Below are 23,128 nucleotides of genomic sequence, written 5' to 3' on the forward strand. Positions count from 1 at the left end.
ATCGTGAAAGAGAGAGTGTTGACCATGGTGTACTCGAGGATAAGAGAAGACTTCCGTTGTAGGGGAGGTGGTCCTTTGTTTGAGGGGAGGATGTTGGGTACAAACAAAGTCCCACATCGGATACACTAGTGCAGAAAGGGCTTTAGACGTCCGTTCTTTTGGCTTTTTGACGTCCGACCTTCCACCGACGTCTTTGTGGGTGACGTTACTCAGACGTTGGGGGGTCCACATCGGACGTGTGTATAGACGTCTGATGTGTCAGGCCCGACGCCTATCCAGACGTCCGGTGTACACCCTCGGACGTCCATATAGACGTCCAATGTGCCCCCGTCAGACGTCTATACAGACGTCCGTCGTCTCCTCCCCCCCAACGTCTATACACACGTCCGAGGTGTGTCACCCGACGACCACATGCCTAAATTGTCTTGTGCTAGAGGTGGGGTTGGACGTCGGTGTGTGCACTGCCAAACATCTATAGACGTCCGACAGTGCACTAACCGACGTCTACTGGCATTTTTTTTTAAAATTAATTTATTTTTGCAATAAAACCACACCTGAAAAGCAGAAAATTGTCCCAGAACAATTTTGCAATAATATATATATGCGTTTCATATAAACAAAGTTCTACTTAATGTAAAATATAATCCACTACCAAAACTATCAAGTTAAAACTTAAACTAAAACTAAGCAATGTTCAACAACAAATAAAACTATTCCTAACTCCATCTTTGCAGAAGATAAGCGGTCCACTCCTGCCTTATCTGTCTAATTGTGTCCTCTGGTATAGGTGATGTACTCTTGAAGCGCTGCAAAATTCAAGAAAGATTCATTATGGTTTCATATATGTTTGAAGATAAATTTGATTTGTAATGTATTCAAGGTATACGCCATTACCTCATTCCAGTCATCTGTAATGACAGCTCGAATGATGGTCTTAATCCAACACATCACATAGAAGCCACATTCCCATGAATCTAGCTATTGGTTACACTAAAATAACAAACTAAATAGTTAAGAATTTAGATCATTCAATAACATAGAAAATAATGAATTAGAACTATTAATGACTTAAAACCTTTGGATACAAAATTTGAACCAGTTGACCACGTGATTTACCAATAACTCTGTACAGATGGAAAACACAAAGTATAATTAATATGACTATATTTATCATAAAAGTTGAAGGTGAACATCAAATTCAAAGTCATTTTTGGAGAAACACTTACCCTTGAAGCATTGTTCTCAAGTCATTTTTCATCTTCCTATGCAACGAACAAAACCATATAATTTTACATGCTTTGGGAATGATGACCATCAGCTGCTATTGCATGCTATCATAAAGGATAAATAGTTATTTAACTAATTAAGGAAACTATAATAATGAACTGGCCACATATAACAACACCTACCCATCAATGTATGGCACAAGGTATACATCTCTTTTTGACTCATCCATCCATGTTTGCAAATATTGTTGTCTGTTTTGAAGTGTGTTACCAGACGGTTGAATGGTCTGAGGTTCAATAAATCCGTACATGGAAGACCGACCTTGTTCTACAACGATTGTGTCCATGTACCTAAAACAACAAAGTTAAGTTGTTAGAAACTATAAGAATCTAAATAAAAGTAATATGAAAGACCAAATTGACTATCTTACATGCACCACAGCTGAATGATGGAAATATTCAACATCCGGTCTCTCCCAATCATCTCCAATGCATCAGATAATGTGATATAAACTGGCACATGTGGGGGAAGACCAAATACTCGCAAATCCCAGTATAGTTCTAATGGTGCTTTCTTCAACCTGGGTAATCTTGTCATCAGCTTTGATAGAGGATCATCCTCCGCTTCAGCCATGTCATCATCTTCATGTATGACTGTATCATGAATTGGCTGCTTCTGAGGACGTATGAACTGAAGATAAGAATTTACGTCAAAGAGTTATCAACAAATATTTGAAGAATAAACATAGAAATACTAATAAAAAAGACATTATACCTGTGGAGTAGCGATGTGTGACATGATCAATGCTCTAGGCCAGACTATAAATGATCCTATGACCTCCCCCACAAAGTTAATTTCTGGAGTGGGTACAGGCACCTGAGCCTGGGGATCCCGAACCTCGTCAATCGTCACACGCACGTGCTGGGGTAATATGGGAACACCATGAATAATCTGCCCTCCCTCAAGCACTCGTCCGACAACCACAATGCGTGGGGGATCCCCATCAACCAACAGCTCATACTGACCGCTATACTGAGTGGGTTCTACAGCAGAGCATGATCCTCTAGTGCTAACCCAAGGTGGTGTGGGAATTTCAGCGGCCCCCATGTCACTACAAGAAAAAATTGAATTACATACAGACAAAATCCGTATATAAGACCAAAAATCCGTATATAACACTTGGTTACATACGACTTATATACGGACAAAAATCCGTATATAAAACTATCGTAGCTAAATTATATACGGATATATCCGTATATAATTTATATACGGATTTTTCCGTATGTAATTATATACGGAAAAATCCGTATGTAAAATCTGTATATAAATTATATACGAAACAATCCGTATGTAAAATCTGTATATAAATTATATACGGAAAAATCCGTATATATAATCTGTATATAATATATATACGGAAAAATCCGTATGTAACTTATGGTTTTATAAAAAAAAAATTAGATGATCTCACATCTACACCCAATAACTAATAGTTTCATATACTGATAAAAATCAAATAAAACTGTCAAATTATAAAAAATAATACCAAATATCTCTCAATTTTTATTAAAATGTGATGTTTACAACTGGATGGTCCTACCTCATTGTAACTAGATTGTCATCGGATATTACAGAAATTAAGGCAGAGGTAACTGACTATGCAATATATACTATTATACTATTGAGACAAAAATTAGTCATGTTATATTCTACTTTGGTCCATTGCAAAAGTTACAAAACCATGAAACTATGGTCGAACTGGTAAAGCTTTGGGCAAAGCCTCATGAGCAGTGACGGACAGAGTCTGAAGCTTGCAATAAGAGGAAATGAAGGGAGAATAGTCTCCAACCATGAAACTCAGCCTTAAGAAGTGAAGGATCTCTGCATATCAGATCCCACATTGGAAAGTTCTTCCTCGGCATCATAAAGTCCTTCTCTTTCAACCTCAAACTTGGACAATAGTCTCCACTTCCATCTCCAAGATAGATCAACCTCTTATCCTCTTCTGATATTGAATCTTGGATTCTCTCTATCACTAAACCCTGCAATCACAAAATAACGTCTTTCAATCTTTGATAATTGAAGAAGCTTCAACCCAACATTTCATAATTTTGTATTTATTTGGAACTCTTGGTGGGGCTTATGTCAAAAATAATCCTTATTCTGTATTTCAATCAAATCCCGTGGGCTCATATCAGAGACAAAACCAGAATGGCATGGTTGCTTGGTTAAGAAAAATTTTGATATTTTTTAAGGCCGAGAAATCAGGAAACAGCACTCCACAGTTAGCACTTGTCAACATGATTAAAAATAGAAAATAATACTTTCCCAGAAACTAGAGCCAGTTAACATCAACTTGAAAACAATATCTAGAAATGTGTATAGTTGCTAACTGCATATACCACAATACAAACCTGTAATATATATAAACACAACTATCCATCACAATAGTTTTCATTCAACACCATACCAAACATTTTACATTTAAAATAGATATATTACATAAACAACTTAACAAAATATACTCAAACCTATTAATGAATTATTGAACACTTACAATATCAAATTTACGATTTTTCATACAATCAAGAGGCATGGAAAGATTTTGTTTGGATAATGATATCTCTTCCAATACAATGTTGAAATTGCACACAAATTCTCTAATTTTCACTTCAAGCATCTCAATTACACTCCTGAAAATAGAAAAGTACTATTGAAATTGGTCTGTTACTGGATTTTCTCTAGCTAAATTTTAAAATTGAGACATAATGATTGTAGACCTATAACCCACAAAAGATGGCAGCACATTCTGAATGGGGTACAAGGCGTCCAATGAAGCTAGAAGAAATAAAACACGACATACTTCAATTAAATTTTTCCAAAATAATAAAAAAATTTATATTGAGATTTACAATGAAACACATGCCTCCAATTGAAATTAAACTAAAACTAATTTGAAAAAGGATACTTACACTTCATAAAATTTGCAGTATATCAATACATCAACATGGAACTTTAATTAGAAATCCTAGGAAGATGATAAGGCAATGGGAATTTTAAGGAAGATGATACGGCTACGGTTTAAGCTTTCACGAGTCCAACAATCTTGACACTGTTTCACCGATTCAGTCGTTGAATCGTCCTTTTCCACCGTAATATTATAGTATGATAATTATGTAGGTCTACATAGACAATCAAACTATACGGACTTTCTTCACCATAATCAAAATCAAAACAACTTTGACTAAGTCCAAAGCTTTTGTCATAACTAAAATATTTTCTAATATTGCATCTTCACATTATTTATATTTTTAGAGCTAACAAATAATGTAATAACATTTGATCAATAATTAATCAATTATTTAATCACATTAATTTCTAATTTAGTATTCAAACATTAAAATTAATTTCTTTGGCAAATAGTATAATATGTATAACTTACTGGGTTCAAAATCAAACCAGTAACATAAATCAAATTAATAAACTAATTACAATATAAATGTGTAGATAATATTAATTGCAAAGCTGAGAAAAGCTGATATATAAAAAAGTATTAAGTGGAGGGTAAAATATTGGTACATATAAAATGTTGGAATGTAAAATATTACCAAAAAGAAATTTACTTGACCATTTGATGCATTCAAATTCTCCACCAGCTCTCTGCAATCTCAAACCGCTTCATCATTGTAGCATGAAGCACCCGCATTAATAGACAAATTATAAATACTATATAGTTAGAACAATTAACAGAAAAATGATAAAGCCTTTTTTCTTTTTAATTGATTCTTATTCTTATAGAAATGATTGAACTGAAACACAATAAGTAAATTTCTTTATAAACACACTAAGTAATCTAAATAGGTTAAATGGTTAAATAGTAGAAACCAAGCCGCCTCTAAAAACAAATAAAAGAAATCAAGGATATCTTTACTCATACCATTCATCATAAATCTAAGCATAGAATAGATATATTATCTTCCACCTGGATACCGACATGACTGCAGAGATAAAAATCAAATCATGTTGGATGACAGAACAAACTATAATGTTTAAAAAACTAGCCCCTGCATCATAATTAACATACATTAAAAATACATACCTATATAATAGTCCATATATAATTCCAATATTTCTTGTAGTATACATCTAAATATTTTAAAGGAAAATTCATCAATATATATACAAATACATACACACACTAGACATTTCTAACTTTAAAGGAAAAACAATTAAAGCCTTAATAGCAGATTCACTAAAGGAAATAAAAAGGTAAATAACTTAGTGATTAACTAAAGGAAATAAAAAGGTAAAAGAAAAAAAGTACCAATCAATAGGGGGACATCTTGGTAAAATGAAGGAAAAGGGTGTTTCCTTTTCAAGGGCGAATGATGAGAGTCCCATAAATAGTTGATCGTAGAAAAAAAGAGTGTGAATGCCACCAAAGGGTACCTTCTTGTCGTGTTATATTATATCTATAGGTATACCTTTCACCAGGACGTATTGGACACTGAGTTACAGATTCAGGACCATCTACCCAAGCACTCAAAAGTGGAAACATTCCATGCCTACATATATATCATGAATGATACCTAAACATTTAGAATTACCCATCATGTGTAATATAATAATAATAATATGTTTGATTACTCATTTGATTATAAGTTGTACAAATTTTATCTAAACAATGAAACCATATGGAAAGTGAGAACATCAATCATTATTTGAATGCCTAAGTACTGGTAGTGATTTAAAGAAAGTTCTTCACACATATTTCATACTTCTACTAGGATCATACAATCCATGTCACAATGCAAACATTTGTGTTTCTTCCCATTTCTTCCCTTACATTGAATCTCATGACAACTTTGAGATATCTTAAATATGGGATTTTTAACATGTTTCAGCTATATTCAAATTTCAAAAGCATAACTTGTACATTACCTCTTTGAAACTCTTAACAGAACAAAATAGAATTACAGATTATATATAAAACACAACCATTTAAACTTAACTTTTAAGAAGAATCAAATAGAGAATTGACAAATAGAAGAATGATAAATTTAACTGACAAGAGAAGAATGATCCATGATTCCATAATCCTTAATTTATTAAAGAAAGAAGATGAAGAAAATCCAAAGTGTGAAAGTGAAATGCTTACACTTAATAAATGGAGATGAAGAGGGGCCATGAAGTAATTACAACAATCCCATTTTGATGCCATAATTTCACCAAATCAAAGTTCTTTTATATGACCAATATTGTATCAAATGAATGTAAATGTCACCCTCTCATTACTCCAAAAGAAATTCAAAGAAATCCATAAAAGAACGAAGCTTGAAGAAACATACTTTGTTTTTTAGATCATTAAACTCAAAGAATGTGCAGTCCCAAGTATAATTAAATAGATGATAGAAAAAGTAACAAACACATTAAAAGTTTCAAATGATGAGGATAAATCTTGCCTTACACTTTTTAAGTAAAAAAAAAATGCTTACTAGAAGGGAGTTCACCGCAAATTCCAGTGCGGCATTTGTTTCTGAGAGTCCACTCTGCGCTGGGAAAAAGGAAGTAGAGGAAGGGTATCTCTTTCATTCAAACTTCAGCAATGGTAATAACTATTTCGAATTAAAATACATGCTTTTGAATAGAATCATCATCTTCATTAACAAGATCGAGAATCCTTTTTTCAGGGTCTACTATCCCTATAAAACTTTCAATCTAATGTATACTAATTAAACAGAGAGCATAGCCTTCAAGTACTCACATTACCCTATTTTCCACAGTCTTAAAAAAACTCCAACAAAAACATAATGAGAAAAAAAAATTTCACCGAAACATACCTTAAATTAGGGTTTTCCGATCTTCCAATTTTAGGGTTTTATGAATGAACTATGAGAGAAGCTATTACCAGATGAAGCAACCCTGTGACCGTGACTTACAATGCCAACTCTAGAGGGAGTGACGCCGAGGGGGACTGATGGACACAAGCAGTAATAGCGAGAGCGAATGAGAGCCAGAGTGATTACGAAAGGGACTCACGGCGAGACGGTGGCATGGACTATCGGCGACGGAGAGTAATGGTAAGAAGGGACTCAGGCAAGATGGGTGAAGCCAACAACAGTGAATGACGGACTAAGCTAAGAGTGAACGAGAGTGGAAGCAACGGGAGGGGCTGAACTAAGAGTGAGCAAGAGGAAGTTAGACTAGGGCTTTGTATATCAGTTAGTGAGCTCAGAAGCCTTCATATATCTCTAGAGAAGGTGTGGCAATCTCTGGAGAAGAAAGGAGAAGAAACCGTTATAGGGTTCATGCTTTGAGAGAACTCAGAGTAGTTACTAAGATTATTCATAAATTTTGAATGGAATTTGTAAAATTTAGATTTTGGAAAATTGAGGGAAAAAAATGTAAAATTTTTAGATTTTGGAGAATAGTGGGAAAAAGGTAATCGTAAAAAGAGGGAAAAGTATTTTTAGATTTTATTCTTAATAATTATTTTTTTACTTACATACAGATTATAAATTAGTATATAAAGTTTTGTTTTTTATTTTTTTAATAATTAATTATAAATATTCGTATGTAATTTCGGAAGGTAATAACTTTTGGAATTACATAAGGACTTTAATTTTTTATCTACTGATTCTATCCTTGGCTAAAATTCCCGCTCAAACGCGTCAATATTATATACAGATTTTATATACGGATATATCGGTAGATAAAATCCGTATATAAAATTCGTATATAACTTGTTTTTCAAGATTCGTATGTAAAATCCGTATATAATACTTAAGTTATATACGGATTAAAATCCGTATGTAAATATCGGTCAGTAATGATCATTTTTCTTGTAGTGTGTTGCCTTGCGTCATGGAATGCAGCTTTTCTTCAAGCGCTCTTTGTATTTCTTTTTGTTCTTGTAGCTGCTCCATGAATCGTTGCTCCATTGATCTCATGCTTTGGTTGAGTCTTTCCTCCCACTGAAGATCCATCTGCCTTAGTGTCTCCTGACTCATTGATGGGGGGGTTTTCTGTGTAGGGCTAAAGTAGTCACGAAGACCAATCGCCCCAAGAACTCCACGTACACGTCCTGGGTGCTCGGGCCTTCCAATGGCCGTTGTTAGAATGTCGTCCCTACCTTGGCCAGCAAATGTGCCCTGAGTCTGCTGCTCAACCAACTCATCCTTCACCTAAAAAAACAATCGTTACTTAGAAGACATGCTGTGATAGATACACAATCAAACAACTGCTTATAATTTGAACTTACAATTCTCTGTGAGATCAAGGCAGCTGAGGAAGATGCCATGTTCCCATCAGATTTAGTCCGAGCAGCCTTCCACAGCTCGTACCTAGCAGGTGCAGGTGCTAGGTCCGGCGACTCAAGTCCCAAGGCATCCGCTCTAGACTTTCTAAGTTTCTTTTCCAGTTTTGCATAACCACCTCGTGATAACAAGTGTGATGCATCGTTTAGCCTTTGTCTTTCTTGGGCGGCTAACCTTTTACCCTGTGAATGTGTGTATAAATAAGTGTAAAATCATAAAAACTCAATGAATACATTTTCAGATATTAAGAAACATACCTTCCATTCCTCAGACTCTCTAGATGCACGAAACTGCATCCAATCCTCCTCTGTGAATGTATCTTGCTGACAGGGATTTTCATGTTGCCTGTCTCCAAAGACATATAGTCGTGTCAGCCTTGTCTTGAAATCCCTCCATCTTATCGCTATATGCGATAACACTTTCTTTCTAATTTGTATTGTGTTTGGAATATCAAAATGTTGTTGTTTAAAACAAAAAACATGTTATTGATAAGAAAACATGAAAGATAAGTATATCACAAATTGCATGAAGTATAAACATACCTGAATATCTTGCCATAAGAGGTTCTTGTCGACCTCTGGGACGTCATCCCAACATGCATGAAGGATAGAGACATGACTTTTTGCTAACTTATCCAGATAACTCCTAAACCTATCAGCATTTGGCCCTGATGGATGACCTGATCTGGGGTCAATGTCAACATGTCTCCTCTGACCATCCACACGTCCGGATGTCACATCTGCCACTAGGGTGACGCCTCGACCACGTTTGGTCTTTCCCGATCCTGAGTCTGAGGCCAACATACCTGAAAAATTATACAAGGTTAGTAATAATTCAATTATGATGAACATACATATAAAGTCAATAAAAAACAAAAATATCAACCTATTAAGATATTGTTTTTTCCCAAATCCCTTCATTGTGATCACTACGAATTGCCTGGATGACATCGGCAACGTCATCAACTGGATCTTCAGTGGGTCTAGATGCAACAAATGTTGTCTCAAGTATATCAAGAGAATCGTCATCATCATGTTCATGCATGTTTTTTCCTTCTAAAACCACTGACCATTTGTTATTCGCTGGATCATTTACGTAGAATATTTGTATTGCTTGACTAGCCATGATAAATGGTTCATCAGTGTAATTCCTCTTGTTCAAGTCTACCAATGTGAAACCAAGGTCATCTGTCATGACACCAGAATTTATATCAACCCATTTACACTTGAAAACTGGGACTCTAAAAGTGACGTAATCAACTTCCCATATTTCTTGTATTATTCCAAAATAACTAATGGATGCTGTGATTGGATTTTTGTCTTTAGAACTAGCAAAGTGCACAGCCTCAGCTTGTAGTGTGACGCCACTATTTTAAACTCTGCTTTTGTCATCTTCTACCTTTGTCTGAAAAGAAATATTGTTTATATAGTACCCACCATATGTAATGACATCCGTGTTCGGCCCACGAGATAACCTCAATAAGGTTTCAAAAACATGTGGAGTCGCATAAATCTTTTTCTTAAACCATTGTAAGAAGGTTTTCACATGTTCATTAAGATGCCATTTTCACTCATTTTTGGGTTTGCTGCCTTTATTTCATTAACGTGGTCAGAAATGTAAGGAATCACATCAACAGTGTTGTTTAAGACATACAAATGAGCTTGGTCAATTTCTTTTCTGCTAACACTTTGAATTCTCACACCTCGAACACCCTTACCTTCACATTTTCCTTCATGTCTGCTCTTGGGAAGACCCACGGGTTCACAAGATGGCATATAACTTGAACAAAATTCAATGGCTTCTTCTACAACGTATCGCTCTATGATTGAAGCTTCTGGTCTATACTGATTCTTAACATATCCCTTTAAGATCTTCATGTATCTTTCAACTGGGTACATCCACCTTAAGAAGACCGGCCCACATAATCGAATTTCTCTGACTAGATATACAATCAAATGTACCATGATGTCAAAAAACGAAGGTGAAAAATACATCTCCAATTGACATAGTAGTCTTATTCCCTCATTTTCCAATTCATCTAAACCTCGAGGGTCAACAACTTTCTTGCAAATGGCATTAAAGAAAAAACTCAGACGTGTTAGAATACCCCTAACAGAAGGAGGTAATATGCCTCGAATAACAACAGGTAACAATTGTTGCATCAATACATGACAATCGTGAGACTTTAAACCAACTAGCTTTAAGTCTTGCATAGACACAAGGTTACTAATATTTGAAGAATAACCTTGTGGAACCTTCACACTTCTTAAACAGTTACAAAAACTTTGTTTTTCTTTTTTAGAAAGTGTGAACAGGTTGGGGGCAGATACGTGCGTCTTCCTATTATCTGTGGATGTAACTCAGATCGGATTCCCATGTCAGCCAAATCTTGTTGTGCTTTTATTCCGTCTTTGCTCTTCCCTTTGACGTTTAATAAAGTTCTGATGACACTGTCACAAACATTTTTTTCAACGTGCATCACATCAATACAATGTCTAACATCAAGTTCAAACCAATATGGAAGCTTAAAAAATATTGATCGTTTCTTCCAAATGTTTTTTGCAGAGGTAGTTTTACGATGTTTTCCAAACACAATGTCAATGTTTTTGACTTCGTTGTACACCTCTTCACCATTCCGGGGTCTGCACACAACCTCATCCTCAACACTTCCATTAAATGTTTTTTCAATCTACAATAAGGATGATTACGAGGAAGGAATTTTCGATGTCTTGTATATACCGTCTTCTGACCATGCTTTAACTGAAGATAACTAGTGTTTTCTTCACATATGGGACATGCAAAATGACCTTTAACACTATAACCGCTCAAGTTTCCATACGCTGGGAAATCATTTATAGTGCAAAACAACATTGCACGCAAACGGAACTGTTCCTGAACATGTGAATCAAACACGTCGACCCCTTCTTCCCACAACAATTTCAAATCATCAATTAAAGGTTGTAAGTAAACATCAATGTCATTTCAAGGTTGTCTAGGACTCGATATCATCATGGACAACATCACATATTTTCTCTTCATGCACAAAAAAGGAGAAAGATTGTAAATCATCAACATAACTGGCCACAAACTGTGTTTGCTACTTAAGTTTCCATAAGGATTCATACTATCAGTTGCAAGTGCAAGCCTTAAGTTTCTTGGATCTGCACCAAATTCTGAGAATTTGTCATCAATCTTTTTCCATTGTGGTGAATCAGCAGGGTGTCGAAGAATATTATCGCACTTTCTTTCGTCAGAGTGCCATTTAAGGTTCTTTGCATCTTCTTTTACAGAGAACATACGTTTGAACCTAGGTATTATAGGCAAATACCACATCACCTTAGCAGGTGCACCATCATTACCTTCATTAGCAGTGATTTTGTCAGATTTCTTTTTAAAACGGGATAAACCACATGTTGGAAAATACTTTAGCGAAGCAAACTCCTTTGTGTACAAAACACAATCATTAGGACAAGCATGTATCTTTTGATATTCAAGACCCATTGGACATAAAAAAATTTTGGCCTCGTAATTACGAATAGGTAGAGTATTATTTTCTGGAAGCATCTCCTTCAACAACTCCAACAACTCGGTGAAACTTTTATCGGTCCATCCATTCCTTGCTTTTAAACTAAACAACTTTAAAGTTGCAGACAGACGTGTGAAGTTCGAACATCCTGGGAACAACGGTTGCTCTGAATCATTAATAGGAGAATCATACAAATTAGCTCTTCCAAAATTATGTTCACCGACATCACGTATCATGTCCTCTAAATGGTCACTCATCCATTCTTCCACATAATCTGTTCCTCGTGACGTGGTAGGCTGGTCCAGTACTTCTCCATGCCAAGTCCAAATGGTATAAGTCCTCATTATGCCGTACATGAATAGATGGTTACACACATTGCCTAAGTCTTGCTGTATTTGATTAAGACAACGAACACAAGGACAAAAATATGTCCCGTTCACAGACTTAGCATTTTGTTCAACGTATTGCAAGAACTCCGAAACACCCTTATCATATTCTTCACTGATGCAACGTTCATTCATCCAGCTTCGATCCATACTATGTTCGTAAAATCATCAGTATAAGTATTTAACTCTCACAAGGTTAGGCCCTACCCATTCAAAAAAAATAATTTTCATAATTTGCTAAGACACGTGCAAAGAAGTCTACATGATAAAATTGATAAAATTTCGGCAGCATTTCGCATTGGTTCCGAAATACACGAAATGAGAGTAGTCAACGATGACCACAATCAAATATGCATCCGGAGAACAACACAAATACTGAACCGAAATTTTATCAATCTTATCCATAAACTCCAATTGACATGTTTTGCAAATTATGAAAATTAATTTTCTTAAACTGTCCAATCGAACAATTCAAAATTTAACACAAACGATTAAAAGATTAATCATTTGTGTTAAATTTCAAACGGGAACTAAGTGTCACTCAATGATTTGATACTTACATTCTAACATATCACAATTATAATAACACAACTAATACATGCATATTCAAAAGCCAATAACACATGCATACCTTATAGAGTCAAAAACATGCATACACAAAAACCAATAACATGCATACAAAAAACCTTTATCAACGTACAAGCTAACCTGAAAAGTAGATTCCAAATGAAAGGGAGGGAAATCGAGGAGGGCACGTGATGGAATCCTGTCTGATGTGTTTTATCAGTGTCCTCTTTTTGTAGTTTTTACATTTTATTGTGCACGTATTTTAGCTTGTAAGGAGCATGGGTTACTATAAATACCCAGCTCCTCTCTTGTATTGGGACTTTTGAGCTTAATGAGAATTTAATTTTCTAACCTTCAGAAATAATTCTCTCTTGAAAGTCACATGCTAGAGAGTCCAAAGACTCCCTCTAGCCACCTTCCAAGCACCTTCGTCATTCTCTCATTTTCCACGTTAAATTTCTCTTATTTTAGCCGATTAAAATCACTCTTGATCCGTTCCAAACCTTTTCCACCGTTCAATCTTCATTTTGAACCGATTAATCGGTTCATATTGGTTTTCCCCTTTTCTAGGGTTCCATCGGTCAGTCTAGAGTTTGGTCCGATTAGAGCTCGACTGTAGTTTTCCTTCTTTCCGCTGCGTTCATCTCTGGAGGAAGCTTCGAAGGAGCTCGCGACACGCACATTCGTCATCTCCTTGGAGGCTCGTCCATCAGCACGGCCTAAAACGTAGGCCAAAAATAGTCAAAAAAGCCGCCCAAGAACACGCACCAAACTGCACTAAAACGCACCGAAAACGATTTTTAATCGGTTCAAATCAAAGATATTTCATCACATAGCAATGTAATCGGATTGAAAGTAAATTTAAACGGTCCAAAAGAGAGAAAACACACCTGGAAATGCAATGCCGCAGAGAGAGTTCGCGGGGAAGACGATGAACAGTGAGCGTAACTGCTTGCGGGTTCGCGTTTTAGTATAAAAACCAATAGACGTCCGGTACTATGGGGCCCCGACGTTTATAATACTATAGACGTCGGGCTATCACTAATATGACGTCTTTAGGGATTTAAAATTGATATTCGCGGGGGTTTTAGACGTCCGTGGGAAGGGCCCTGACGTCTATAATATTATAGACGTCCGACCCCCTTCACAACGGACGTCTAAGAGGCTGAAGAAATTAACGCTTCAACTCCCCCTGTCAGCCCCTTAAACGTCCGTTGTGGGGGGGGGACGGACGTCTATAATATTATAGACGTCCGGGCCCCTCCCACGGACGTCTAAGAGGCTGGAACAATCACCTCTTCAACTCCCTCTGTCAGCCCTTAAACGTCCATTGTGGAGGGGGCCGGACGTCTATAATATTATAGACGTCCGTCCCCCCCACAACGGACGTTTAACGGGCTGAAGACAATTAATTCTTCAACCACCCTGTCAGCACCGTAAACGTCTGATATTGGGGGCCGGACGTCTATAATATTATAGACGTTCGCCCCCCCCCCCCCCCCCCCCCCCCCCCACAACAGATGTTTAACGGGCTGAAGACAATTAATTCTTCAACCACCCTGTCAGCACCGTAAACGTCCGATATTGGGGGCCGGACGTCTATCATATTATAGACGTCCTACCCCCTCCACAACGGACATTTAAGGGCTGATAGAGGGAGTTGAAGAGGTGATTGTTCCAGCCTCTTAGACGTCTGTGGGAGGGGCCCGGACGTCTATAATATTATAGACGTCCGTCCCCCCCCCCCCCCCCCCCCCCCCCACAACGGACGTCTACAATTTCACTTATTTACGGATATGCCACCGGTCAATTATTGGGGCTTTTGTGGACGGACGTCTATGAGGTGACGTTAAAGGCCAATTCTGCACTAGTGATAAAATAAGAGATGAACATGGGTTTATATACACATAACATATCTCCATTGTTAAGAGGCCTTTTGGAGTGGTACCAAAAGCAAATCCGTGAGGGCTTGGCCCAAAGCGGACAATATCTTATCACTGTGGAGATATCTATGTGTATGTGTGTGTGTTGTCCCTCCCTACAGTTACTACCCAAATCAACCTACACAACTTACAAATCTTCAACCTATGGACCCAAATCATGTTCTACAATTTTTGGCACAGTTTTAAGAAACTTAAGAGCTCAAACCAGTCCTATTAGACTTATCAAAACTATCCCCACAGTCCAATTGTACTCCTAACCCCAAATTCCCCTTTTCACTCTTCCACTTCCTCAAAACTCACTATAACCATAACCATATGAATTTGTTAATGACCAATCAACATTATCACTACCTCCTAGCCTTTTTCCACAGCCAATAACAGATTAAATAACATTCAATCATGTTCAAGTTTAAGAGTGCATCAATTAACACTCTACAACATTCAAATTACACATCACATACATCTTCAAAACAAGATTTTTAGTTTCAACCAACTCATCATTCACATACTCATCAGACTTACACAATAAATTCTAAATTAAAGAAATTCTAGCTTCACTTACCTCGACTCAACAGCTCAAAACTCTCCAAACGCTCCGCCGATTCCTTGCGGTACAAGGTATTTCTAGGAAATCTATAAATCTCCGTTTGATGATGGAAGAAAAACCTTAGAATCACCAACAGACTAAGAATTAAAGAAAAGGAACTCTTGATTCATGTAAAACAAGGTTGTCTTACACAATCAAGAACCCTAACTACTAAGAAAAGAGTTTTCCACTTACTTGCTCGATCGACCCTGATCGGTCAGATTTGTAGCCCTCGACTCAAGCATTGCCTAGACACTTCTTGATCGTTGAACATATGATTGAAGTATAAGAAATTGTAGAGAGAAGTGAGAGAAAGAGAAGAGAACAAAGTTCTAGAGTGATAAAATGTATTTAGATGATGAAACGAACTTTAGAAATTTTTATTTATATTATACGATTATTTTAAAATAAAATACTCGATTTCATTATTTTAATACACATATCTACTTTAATACTCTATTTTCTATGTTTTTACTTTTAATTTTTTAAAAATATAGTGTGATTAATTTATATAGAATGACGTTTGAAGTGAATGAGATACCCACGTTTAATGGAACACTAAACTAAAGATGTATGGGAAAGATTGGCATGAATGTCATAGTGACAGCAGACTTATCCTAAGACATGAAATGGATGTTGCAGTTTTTAAAGCAAAGGGTTGGGTTGGAAAGAAAAGAAATCAAAGTGGAAACAGTGAAAAGTGAAAGGGTCCTTGGTTTTGACAAGGATAGAATGAACCGATAGATAGAAGATAAGAGAAAATGCATTGCTGTAAAGCCTGCAACTCCATGTAAGGATTGACCATTACACACAATAGCTACTTTAAAGCTGTCCCTGTGAGATTCTCTTCCACTTTCCTTTTGGAATTCGTAAATTTTTCATTTATTAATTTAATTAAGGTCACCACCACCACCGTTTTTCGTCGTTTACTGCTTCGTCCTTTTGTCATCACCCTTCTTTCCATTGACATTCTTCACATTCTCTTTCCCTTCCTTTCCACCTAAGACATTTACTACGTTCTTCATGCAACACTTCTTTATTCCATTGCAAGTTTCATTACTTGTCATTTTCAATCCAATTTATTTGCTCTATCCATTTAGAATTCTCCTCGTGTCTACCATAAATTTAATTTATAATATATAATTAATATAAATCTCTTTTACCAGTTAATTTTAAGTAATTAAATTAAATTTATAGTTTACTTTTTAATATCATATAAATGTCAAAAAGTGTTTTTTAACTTTAACTAAACTAATGTGAAACTCTCAACTTCTTCTCATTGAAATATAAGATTAAATATTAGTAGATAATTCAATAATAAATAAAATAATATATTTATCAAACAAATCAATTTTATTAAAATAAGTTCTAATAGTTACTTTAATATTATATTAAAAATTAAACTTTAAATATAATTCAACAATCAATTTATAAAGTAAGATTTATATTTATTTATATATTTTAAATTAATTTTTTCAGTGAGATGAAACTTCCACCAATAGATCCCTGAATTTAAATTTATTATAATAAAATTTATTATTTACCAAATTTATTTAATTATTCATTAATATTTAATTTCATATATATATTTTAAAGGAATATCAAAATTATTAGTTGTGAAAGTCTATTTTTTAATATTTTTACAACCCAACATATCTAATGGGAATTATTAATGTTTATTTGTAGAATGATGATGTTTGAATTCACATAATAATATCAGCACGCATGTTGCAGATAGAAAAGGGTATTTTGTTGGCAGGAAAAATTGACATGATGAGTAGCTGCTCCCATGGCAGAAGCAACTGAAGAAATGAAAAATATAGAATTGAGTTGTTTGTCGTATTGTGTTGGTTGCAGAATAAGAGCCGGAGCAGAGGCTTAGCACGTTCGAGTCAACCACACTGCCACACAATATAATTTGCAAACTATCACCATCTGCATAAATTCACTTAGAATTCTTTTAATTAAACTCAGTTCTAAACCCAAATAATGATTATATGAAGAACTTACTCTCTTTTTTCAATGTTTTATTTTTTAGAATAAAATTTTATATAATGATAAATAATGATGAATGAATTTTGAAGTATTTTACAATTCAGATGTAAAATGCTTATAATGAACTTACTGGAAATGAAGAACTTTTTTTATTATATTTTAACACAATTAATGATAAGTATCTTCAAATTTGCATTTTCTTCTCCACCTCTCACCTGCTTCCATGTTCATCTTCATAATCATTTTCATTGACTTGTTTATTTTCTGTTCGGAAGATGATTTTCTGGTTAACTAGATACATGTGTATGTGGGAAGGAAAGACAAAAAAGTTATTGTCTTCTTGTTCATTATGTACCTACTTGTATAAAAATTACTTCTCTTCGTATTTTCTATACATGTTTATAAATTTATGTTTCTTTTATAAATTTTTAATATAATTATCTAAAAATTATTCTTTAAATTATAAACTCTTAAGTATTAATTATACTTTAAGGATAATGCAAATAATATCACTTTATAACACATTAGTAGAAATAAAATTACTCCTTTTTAGAAAACAAGTTCAAGTTACATAATAAAATTAATATATGTGAGAGCCCAGAAATTTAGTGTTACGAGGGGATAGATGTCTCCAAATAAAGAGACCAAGTGTTGCATGAGCACATAAATAGAAAATTTAAACAAAGATGATCTCTTTATTTTCAGACTCTGTATCTCTCTAAAACAGAATCATCTACCTTTCCTCTTCCTTCTCTCTAGATTTTCTCACTGAAGATTCATCAAATCGGTGATCAGAAGCTTCCTAGAAGATTGAGACGTCAAGAGCTTCCTATCTAACCGATCAATTATGTTTAGAACTGGTAAGTTTCGTTCTCTGATTTTAGCGAGTTCTGGTTTTTTGTTACATACAAAGAACCATCATATTACATGTGCTCCGTATTCTTTTTTTTTTCCTTTTCTGATTTCATTGTGGTTCTACGGTTGGTCCTCTTTCACCAATCGGTGGTTCATAGGTGTTCTTAGGATTCTCTTCCGGTTCAAACAAATTTGCTGGATGTGTAGAAGTTGTTCGGTTCTGTTAAAGGTAAGGGAAGCTAGTTAATTTAATTATGATTTTCTATGTATGAAATTACTGTTTGGATGGTTGCATGTATATGAATTGAATTGTTTTGAACTGATGAATGGTGGAACTTGTGAACTGGTTGAAGTCTTTGCATAAGTGTTCGGTCTGTTCTGGTTTTGAGAAAGTGAGTAAGTGAAAATGAGAGTTTGGAGCCGAGAGTGAAATTGGTCAGTGGGAAGAGTCTGAGCAAGTGTATTTAGACCTGTTAGAACCTTTAAGCCCTCCTATAATGTGTCAAAAGTAGGAAAACAGATTTTGGGTCTTTGAGTTGTGGATTATGCAGAATTTGAAGTGAAATCTGGTACGGGACTCTTTGGAATGATGTTAGAAAGATTTAGGTACTCTTGAATTGGAAGATTAGAATTTTGGAAAAATGTTTAGTTTTGCTAAAATTTGATGTGTTCATAATTCTGCAGAAGTTTCTGCAGAATAATGCAGGAAACTGAGGGTTCGTTGTTGACCGCTCAACCATGCGCTGATTTGGCCGTTTGGCCTTGTTCTGCACTCGGTCATTAACTTGGTTCGGTTTCTTTGGAGTCCTCCCAGTTCATGACCATTCGGCCTTAGTAGCACTCGGTCTCGGTAGTGCTTGTTCTGTACTAGCGCTCGGTCTCGGTAGTGCTTGTTTTGTACTAGCGCTCGGTCTTGGTAGTGCTTGTTTTGTACTACCGCTCGGTCTCGGTAGTGCTCAGTCTTGTACTGACACTCGGTCTCGGTAGTGTTTGGTCTTGTACTAGCACTCGGTTTTGGTAGTGCTCGATCTTGCACTAGTACTCGGTTTGGTATTGGTGTTCGGTCTTAACTATGCTCGGCCTCTGATGGGCCTTACCTGTTAACGAGGTATCTCTTAGTGGTCGATCCTAAATAGTGTACGGCCACTCCTTCAGTATTATCTGTTATGAACCGTTCGGTCCGTCCCTTTGGGAAGTGAGAAATCGTTCGGTCTCCATCAGTCGCAGAGTGTTCAGTCTAAGCTGATAGTGTTCGGTATAAGATAAAAATGTTCGGTTTAACTCTAGTTTTCGGTTATTCTAGTATTCGGCCCTACAACTGTGTTCGGCTCATGCTTGAGTCTTACTCTTAAATGATCGTTCGGTCATGTTAATATGTAGGGAAAGTTTCTCCCGTTCGGTCTTTTTGATAGGTTATGTTGATCTTTTCCGTTCGGTCGTATTCATGAATGGTGGTTGCTTTAGTTATCAGTTTGATTATACTTAAATGTGATGGATGAGGAAGTATGTTGGTATTGAAGTATGGTATGATAATTCTAATGTAATGTGAAGGTATGATGAGATACTTATAATATGGAGATGAAAGAGTATTCTAAGGAGGAATATTTCATGGTTGGTTATGAAAGGGTAGAGTATGAATGTGGTTATGCTTAGCTGGCATTTATCCTGATACTCTATGATTACTCATTCTCAAGTAGAGAGGAGTAAATCATGTGTGAGAATGGCAGGAGGTCCTAGTCCATAAGGTGAACTTGGGCGGAACAGACTAACCTCGGGTGGCAGCTGTTGAGGGCATCCCAGCTATTACATCACCCAGGTGCAAAAACGTCGTAGCTACACAGAATTCATACAATCTGGAAAGTCAGAGTAAAGTGATCGGCCATTGCATCCATTGTTGTATGATTATGGTTGGAAATGTTGGTTGTTGCATGATTGACCTATTGATTTATTTCAGAATTGTGTGAATTATATGTTTACTGAATTAATTAAATTACATAAGTTTACCCTTATTTTCCTGTCTTGTCATGTTGTCCGTTTGGTCGTCTTTGTCATTGCAATGATCACCCTGTGGGTGTGAGCAGAAGATATTGAGGGTTCTCTGGAGCAGGCACTGGATGGAGAGATGGTTTCCGCTAAAAGTAAGATCGTTCGGTCTTGTGCTTGTTTTCGCAGTTAGTATAGGACCGTTCGGTGTAATACACTGTTTGTCGATACACCTCTTGTATGACCGATCGGTCTGCTTTTATAATTTATATTAGTGTAGGTTTCTTTAAAGTTTTAATTTATGGTTATTTTTAGGATAACTGTAAGTTAGATTTATTTCCTATAACTGTTCTATCTTATTGTAAATGTAAGAACTCTTAAGTATAGTTTATAGCTATATTTTTGGGATGTTACATTAATGGTATCAGAGTAGTTAGTTCCTAAAAAGACCTGTGAGTTGTGGGTCTGTCGTGTCTTTCTTGTGGAAAGTTGAGTCTAAATGGTATGTTATACCATTTTCTCCAAGTTTAGATGGAAAAATTGGGTATTTAACTGAAAGATTTGAGAACAGAAAATGTCTTGATAGAAGTAATGAGGGTGCACACTCATGACTTTTACCAGAGATGATTTTCCTTTCTTAATTCTGAAGGTTTAGGGTAAGAAAGAGTTGGGGTTCCAACGTTGTTTCCTATAGAAATTTTGTCTTGTTCTTGCCTTTGTGGTAGTGTATTGTGCTCTATAGTAGTAGAGGAATGCAGATTCAAGAACAACTTGACCTGTATACCTTCATTAAAATTGGTTTAAGCCTTTGATACAATTGCTTGCCTCGAAGATAAAGAATTAGAAGACCATGATTTAAGTTGCGCGAGATGGGTAGAGAGATTTATAATCTAGAAGTAATATTTGGGTGAAGAAGTTTTCAAGAACAGAGTTAGAAATCAGATATTGTACGTTTCACAAGAAGAGTTGAGTTTAAAGGCTTGAATAAAGTGAGGTCGATTGGTAACCGAACGGTGAAAGGCGTGGAGAGGTATAGCCGAACGGTGGAAAGTGGTGAAGAGCTAGAGCCTAAAGGTAAGAAACAGGAGGAAGCAAGCCGCATGGTGGAAGGTAGGGAGCGAGCCGTTCGAACGATGGATAAGGAGGAGCGACTAGGACGAATGGTACGAAGCAGCAAAGGATTTGAGCTGAACGATTGAAGAGCTACATCCTAACTGTCGCAATTGTTAGGATGGGGGAAAACTAATTGCAGAAAAGGGTGTTATATTTAAGGAGAATTTAGTAGAAGGCAACATTTCTAAGATGAAAGAATGAGGTTTTGAAGAAGAATGAAGTATTGTAAGAGTATTAAGTTATGTGAATAGTTGGAAGAACATGGTCAAGTTTTCTCAGCAAGTGGGTGTTGAGAATAATATTTCAAGATTTATAGTTTGAATAGAAGAAAGGTTTTATCCTTGGATGAGATGAAAGATTTCAAGTGTTGCAGGAAGGAGTTTATCAGGATGACAGTTTGGTAGAAAGTGTAAGGTTAGAGAATTAAGAGCACGGTGAATGAGAAATGGAAAAGAAAGGTCTTAGAACAGATGACAAGCAGTGGTTACAGTGTAAGTTGCTAAAGGAGGTATCAAGAATGATCTGAGAATCCAGGTTGATTAAGATGTTCAGGGTTATGGAGTGACATGTTGGGGTACCGTCAGTTTTCTTCAAGTGTGGTTTTATGGTAATGTTCAGTATTCGGCTGAGTTTGATCAAGATAGAAGTGGATGCAGAATGATGGGTTGCAAAAGGCAGTGTGCTTGTAAGTTCCGATAAGGTCAAAGGGTTGGTGTTGCGAGTTAAGGGAATTATGAGGTTCGGAAGAGTAAAGGCAGGATTTGTATTTCTTAAGATATTGAGTTGAAGAGAGTAATTCTTGAAGAAGGTTTTGAGATAAGTTGGCAGTGAAGAGTACATGAAGAATTTTGAGCGATGTGGTGTTTGTAAAGTCGATATAAGAGATTAGGTTTGAAGTTTGTAGGAAGTGATTTCCTGCCAAGGAAAGAAATAGAGGGTGGTGCATCAAGTGTAGTTGAGTGAAATAGGGTAGCAAGTGCTATGGGAATTCAAGATCTGATGAATGCAAGTGAAGAAGATATGATGTTGTTCTTTCATGGGTTTGAGGTGTGATCGCAAGAGAATGTTTGATGGTTTCAATTCGTTTTGAGTGGTTATAGTCTTCAAAAGAAAAGTTATGTTTAGAGAAGGAGAACCATTGGTTATGCATTAGAAGTGGATCAAGTTATAGATGTGAAGACGAAGGGTTGTACAACTCAGAAGAATTTAACAAGGATAAGTGGAGTTCACTTTAGAATGATGTCTAAAGCAGAACCGGTGTTAGTAATATTTTGAATGGTTCCTGTTGAAGTGGTGTAGTAATAGAGGAAGGTAGAAGTTTGGTTAGAGCAGTAGTGTTTTTGGGACTCTGTATAATTATAAGGGAGTGTTTGGTAATCCTCAAGTGTTAGAAATGAGTTGGGTATGGAAGAATTAGGTATCAGGAAGAAAAGATAAGTGAGTCTACGGTTTCAAACTGAAAAGTCAACTTTAAAAGTGAGGAAGTATTTATGAATTTGTAGAATGGGTCAGTGGACGAAGGAAATGATTTGAGCTATGGTTTTGAGTTGTAGTGGCAATCTAGAGGTAGGAAAATGTTAACAGACAGTTTGAACAAAGAGAAGATTTAGGTTCTTGGTTTGATAAGG

General features: G+C 35.9%; 2 protein-coding genes across 37 annotated transcripts; both read right to left on the reverse strand.

Annotated features, from left to right (window-relative positions):
* Window positions 1-1,067: 1,067 nt before the first annotated feature.
* Window positions 1,068-1,869, reverse strand: LOC128196385 (uncharacterized). Of its 2 annotated transcripts, XR_008248659.1 has the most exons (4): window positions 1,658-1,869; window positions 1,410-1,577; window positions 1,227-1,331; window positions 1,068-1,124 (listed from the first exon to the last, which is right to left on the reverse strand). XR_008248659.1 is itself a non-coding variant. In XM_052877205.1 (3 exons), the coding sequence occupies exons 1-3, from the start codon at window positions 1,858-1,860 to the stop codon at window positions 1,322-1,324; spliced, it is 381 nt and encodes a 126-aa protein (XP_052733165.1). In that variant the 5' UTR covers window positions 1,861-1,869; the 3' UTR covers window positions 1,148-1,321. The 2 variants fall into 2 exon arrangements, 1 of the variants encoding a protein (XP_052733165.1); XM_052877205.1 differs by lacking the exon at window positions 1,068-1,124 and having other exon boundaries at window positions 1,148-1,331.
* Window positions 1,870-2,770: 901 nt separating this feature from the next.
* LOC108332078 (uncharacterized) lies at window positions 2,771-7,953 on the reverse strand. 35 transcript variants are annotated; one of them, XM_052876234.1, is made up of 7 exons: window positions 5,555-7,870; window positions 5,330-5,376; window positions 5,168-5,228; window positions 4,839-4,890; window positions 4,011-4,068; window positions 3,788-3,923; window positions 2,771-3,272 (listed from the first exon to the last, which is right to left on the reverse strand). In XM_052876234.1, exons 3-7 carry the CDS (start codon window positions 5,168-5,170, stop codon window positions 3,012-3,014), a joined length of 510 nt encoding a protein of 169 aa, XP_052732194.1. In that variant the 5' UTR covers window positions 5,171-5,228; window positions 5,330-5,376; window positions 5,555-7,870; the 3' UTR covers window positions 2,771-3,011. The 35 variants fall into 35 exon arrangements, 13 of the variants coding, with proteins under 13 accessions (XP_052732194.1, XP_052732187.1, XP_052732190.1 ...); XM_052876227.1 differs by lacking the exons at window positions 5,168-5,228; window positions 5,330-5,376 and having other exon boundaries at window positions 4,839-4,906; window positions 5,555-5,795; window positions 6,726-6,779; window positions 7,071-7,868; XM_052876230.1 differs by lacking the exons at window positions 5,168-5,228; window positions 5,330-5,376 and having other exon boundaries at window positions 4,839-4,906; window positions 5,555-5,819; window positions 6,726-6,779; window positions 7,071-7,868.
* Window positions 7,954-23,128: the final 15,175 nt, after the last annotated feature.

Source organism: Vigna angularis, chromosome 4, assembly GCF_016808095.1.
Source record: "Vigna angularis cultivar LongXiaoDou No.4 chromosome 4, ASM1680809v1, whole genome shotgun sequence".
Classification (NCBI taxonomy): Eukaryota; Viridiplantae; Streptophyta; class Magnoliopsida; order Fabales; family Fabaceae; genus Vigna; species Vigna angularis.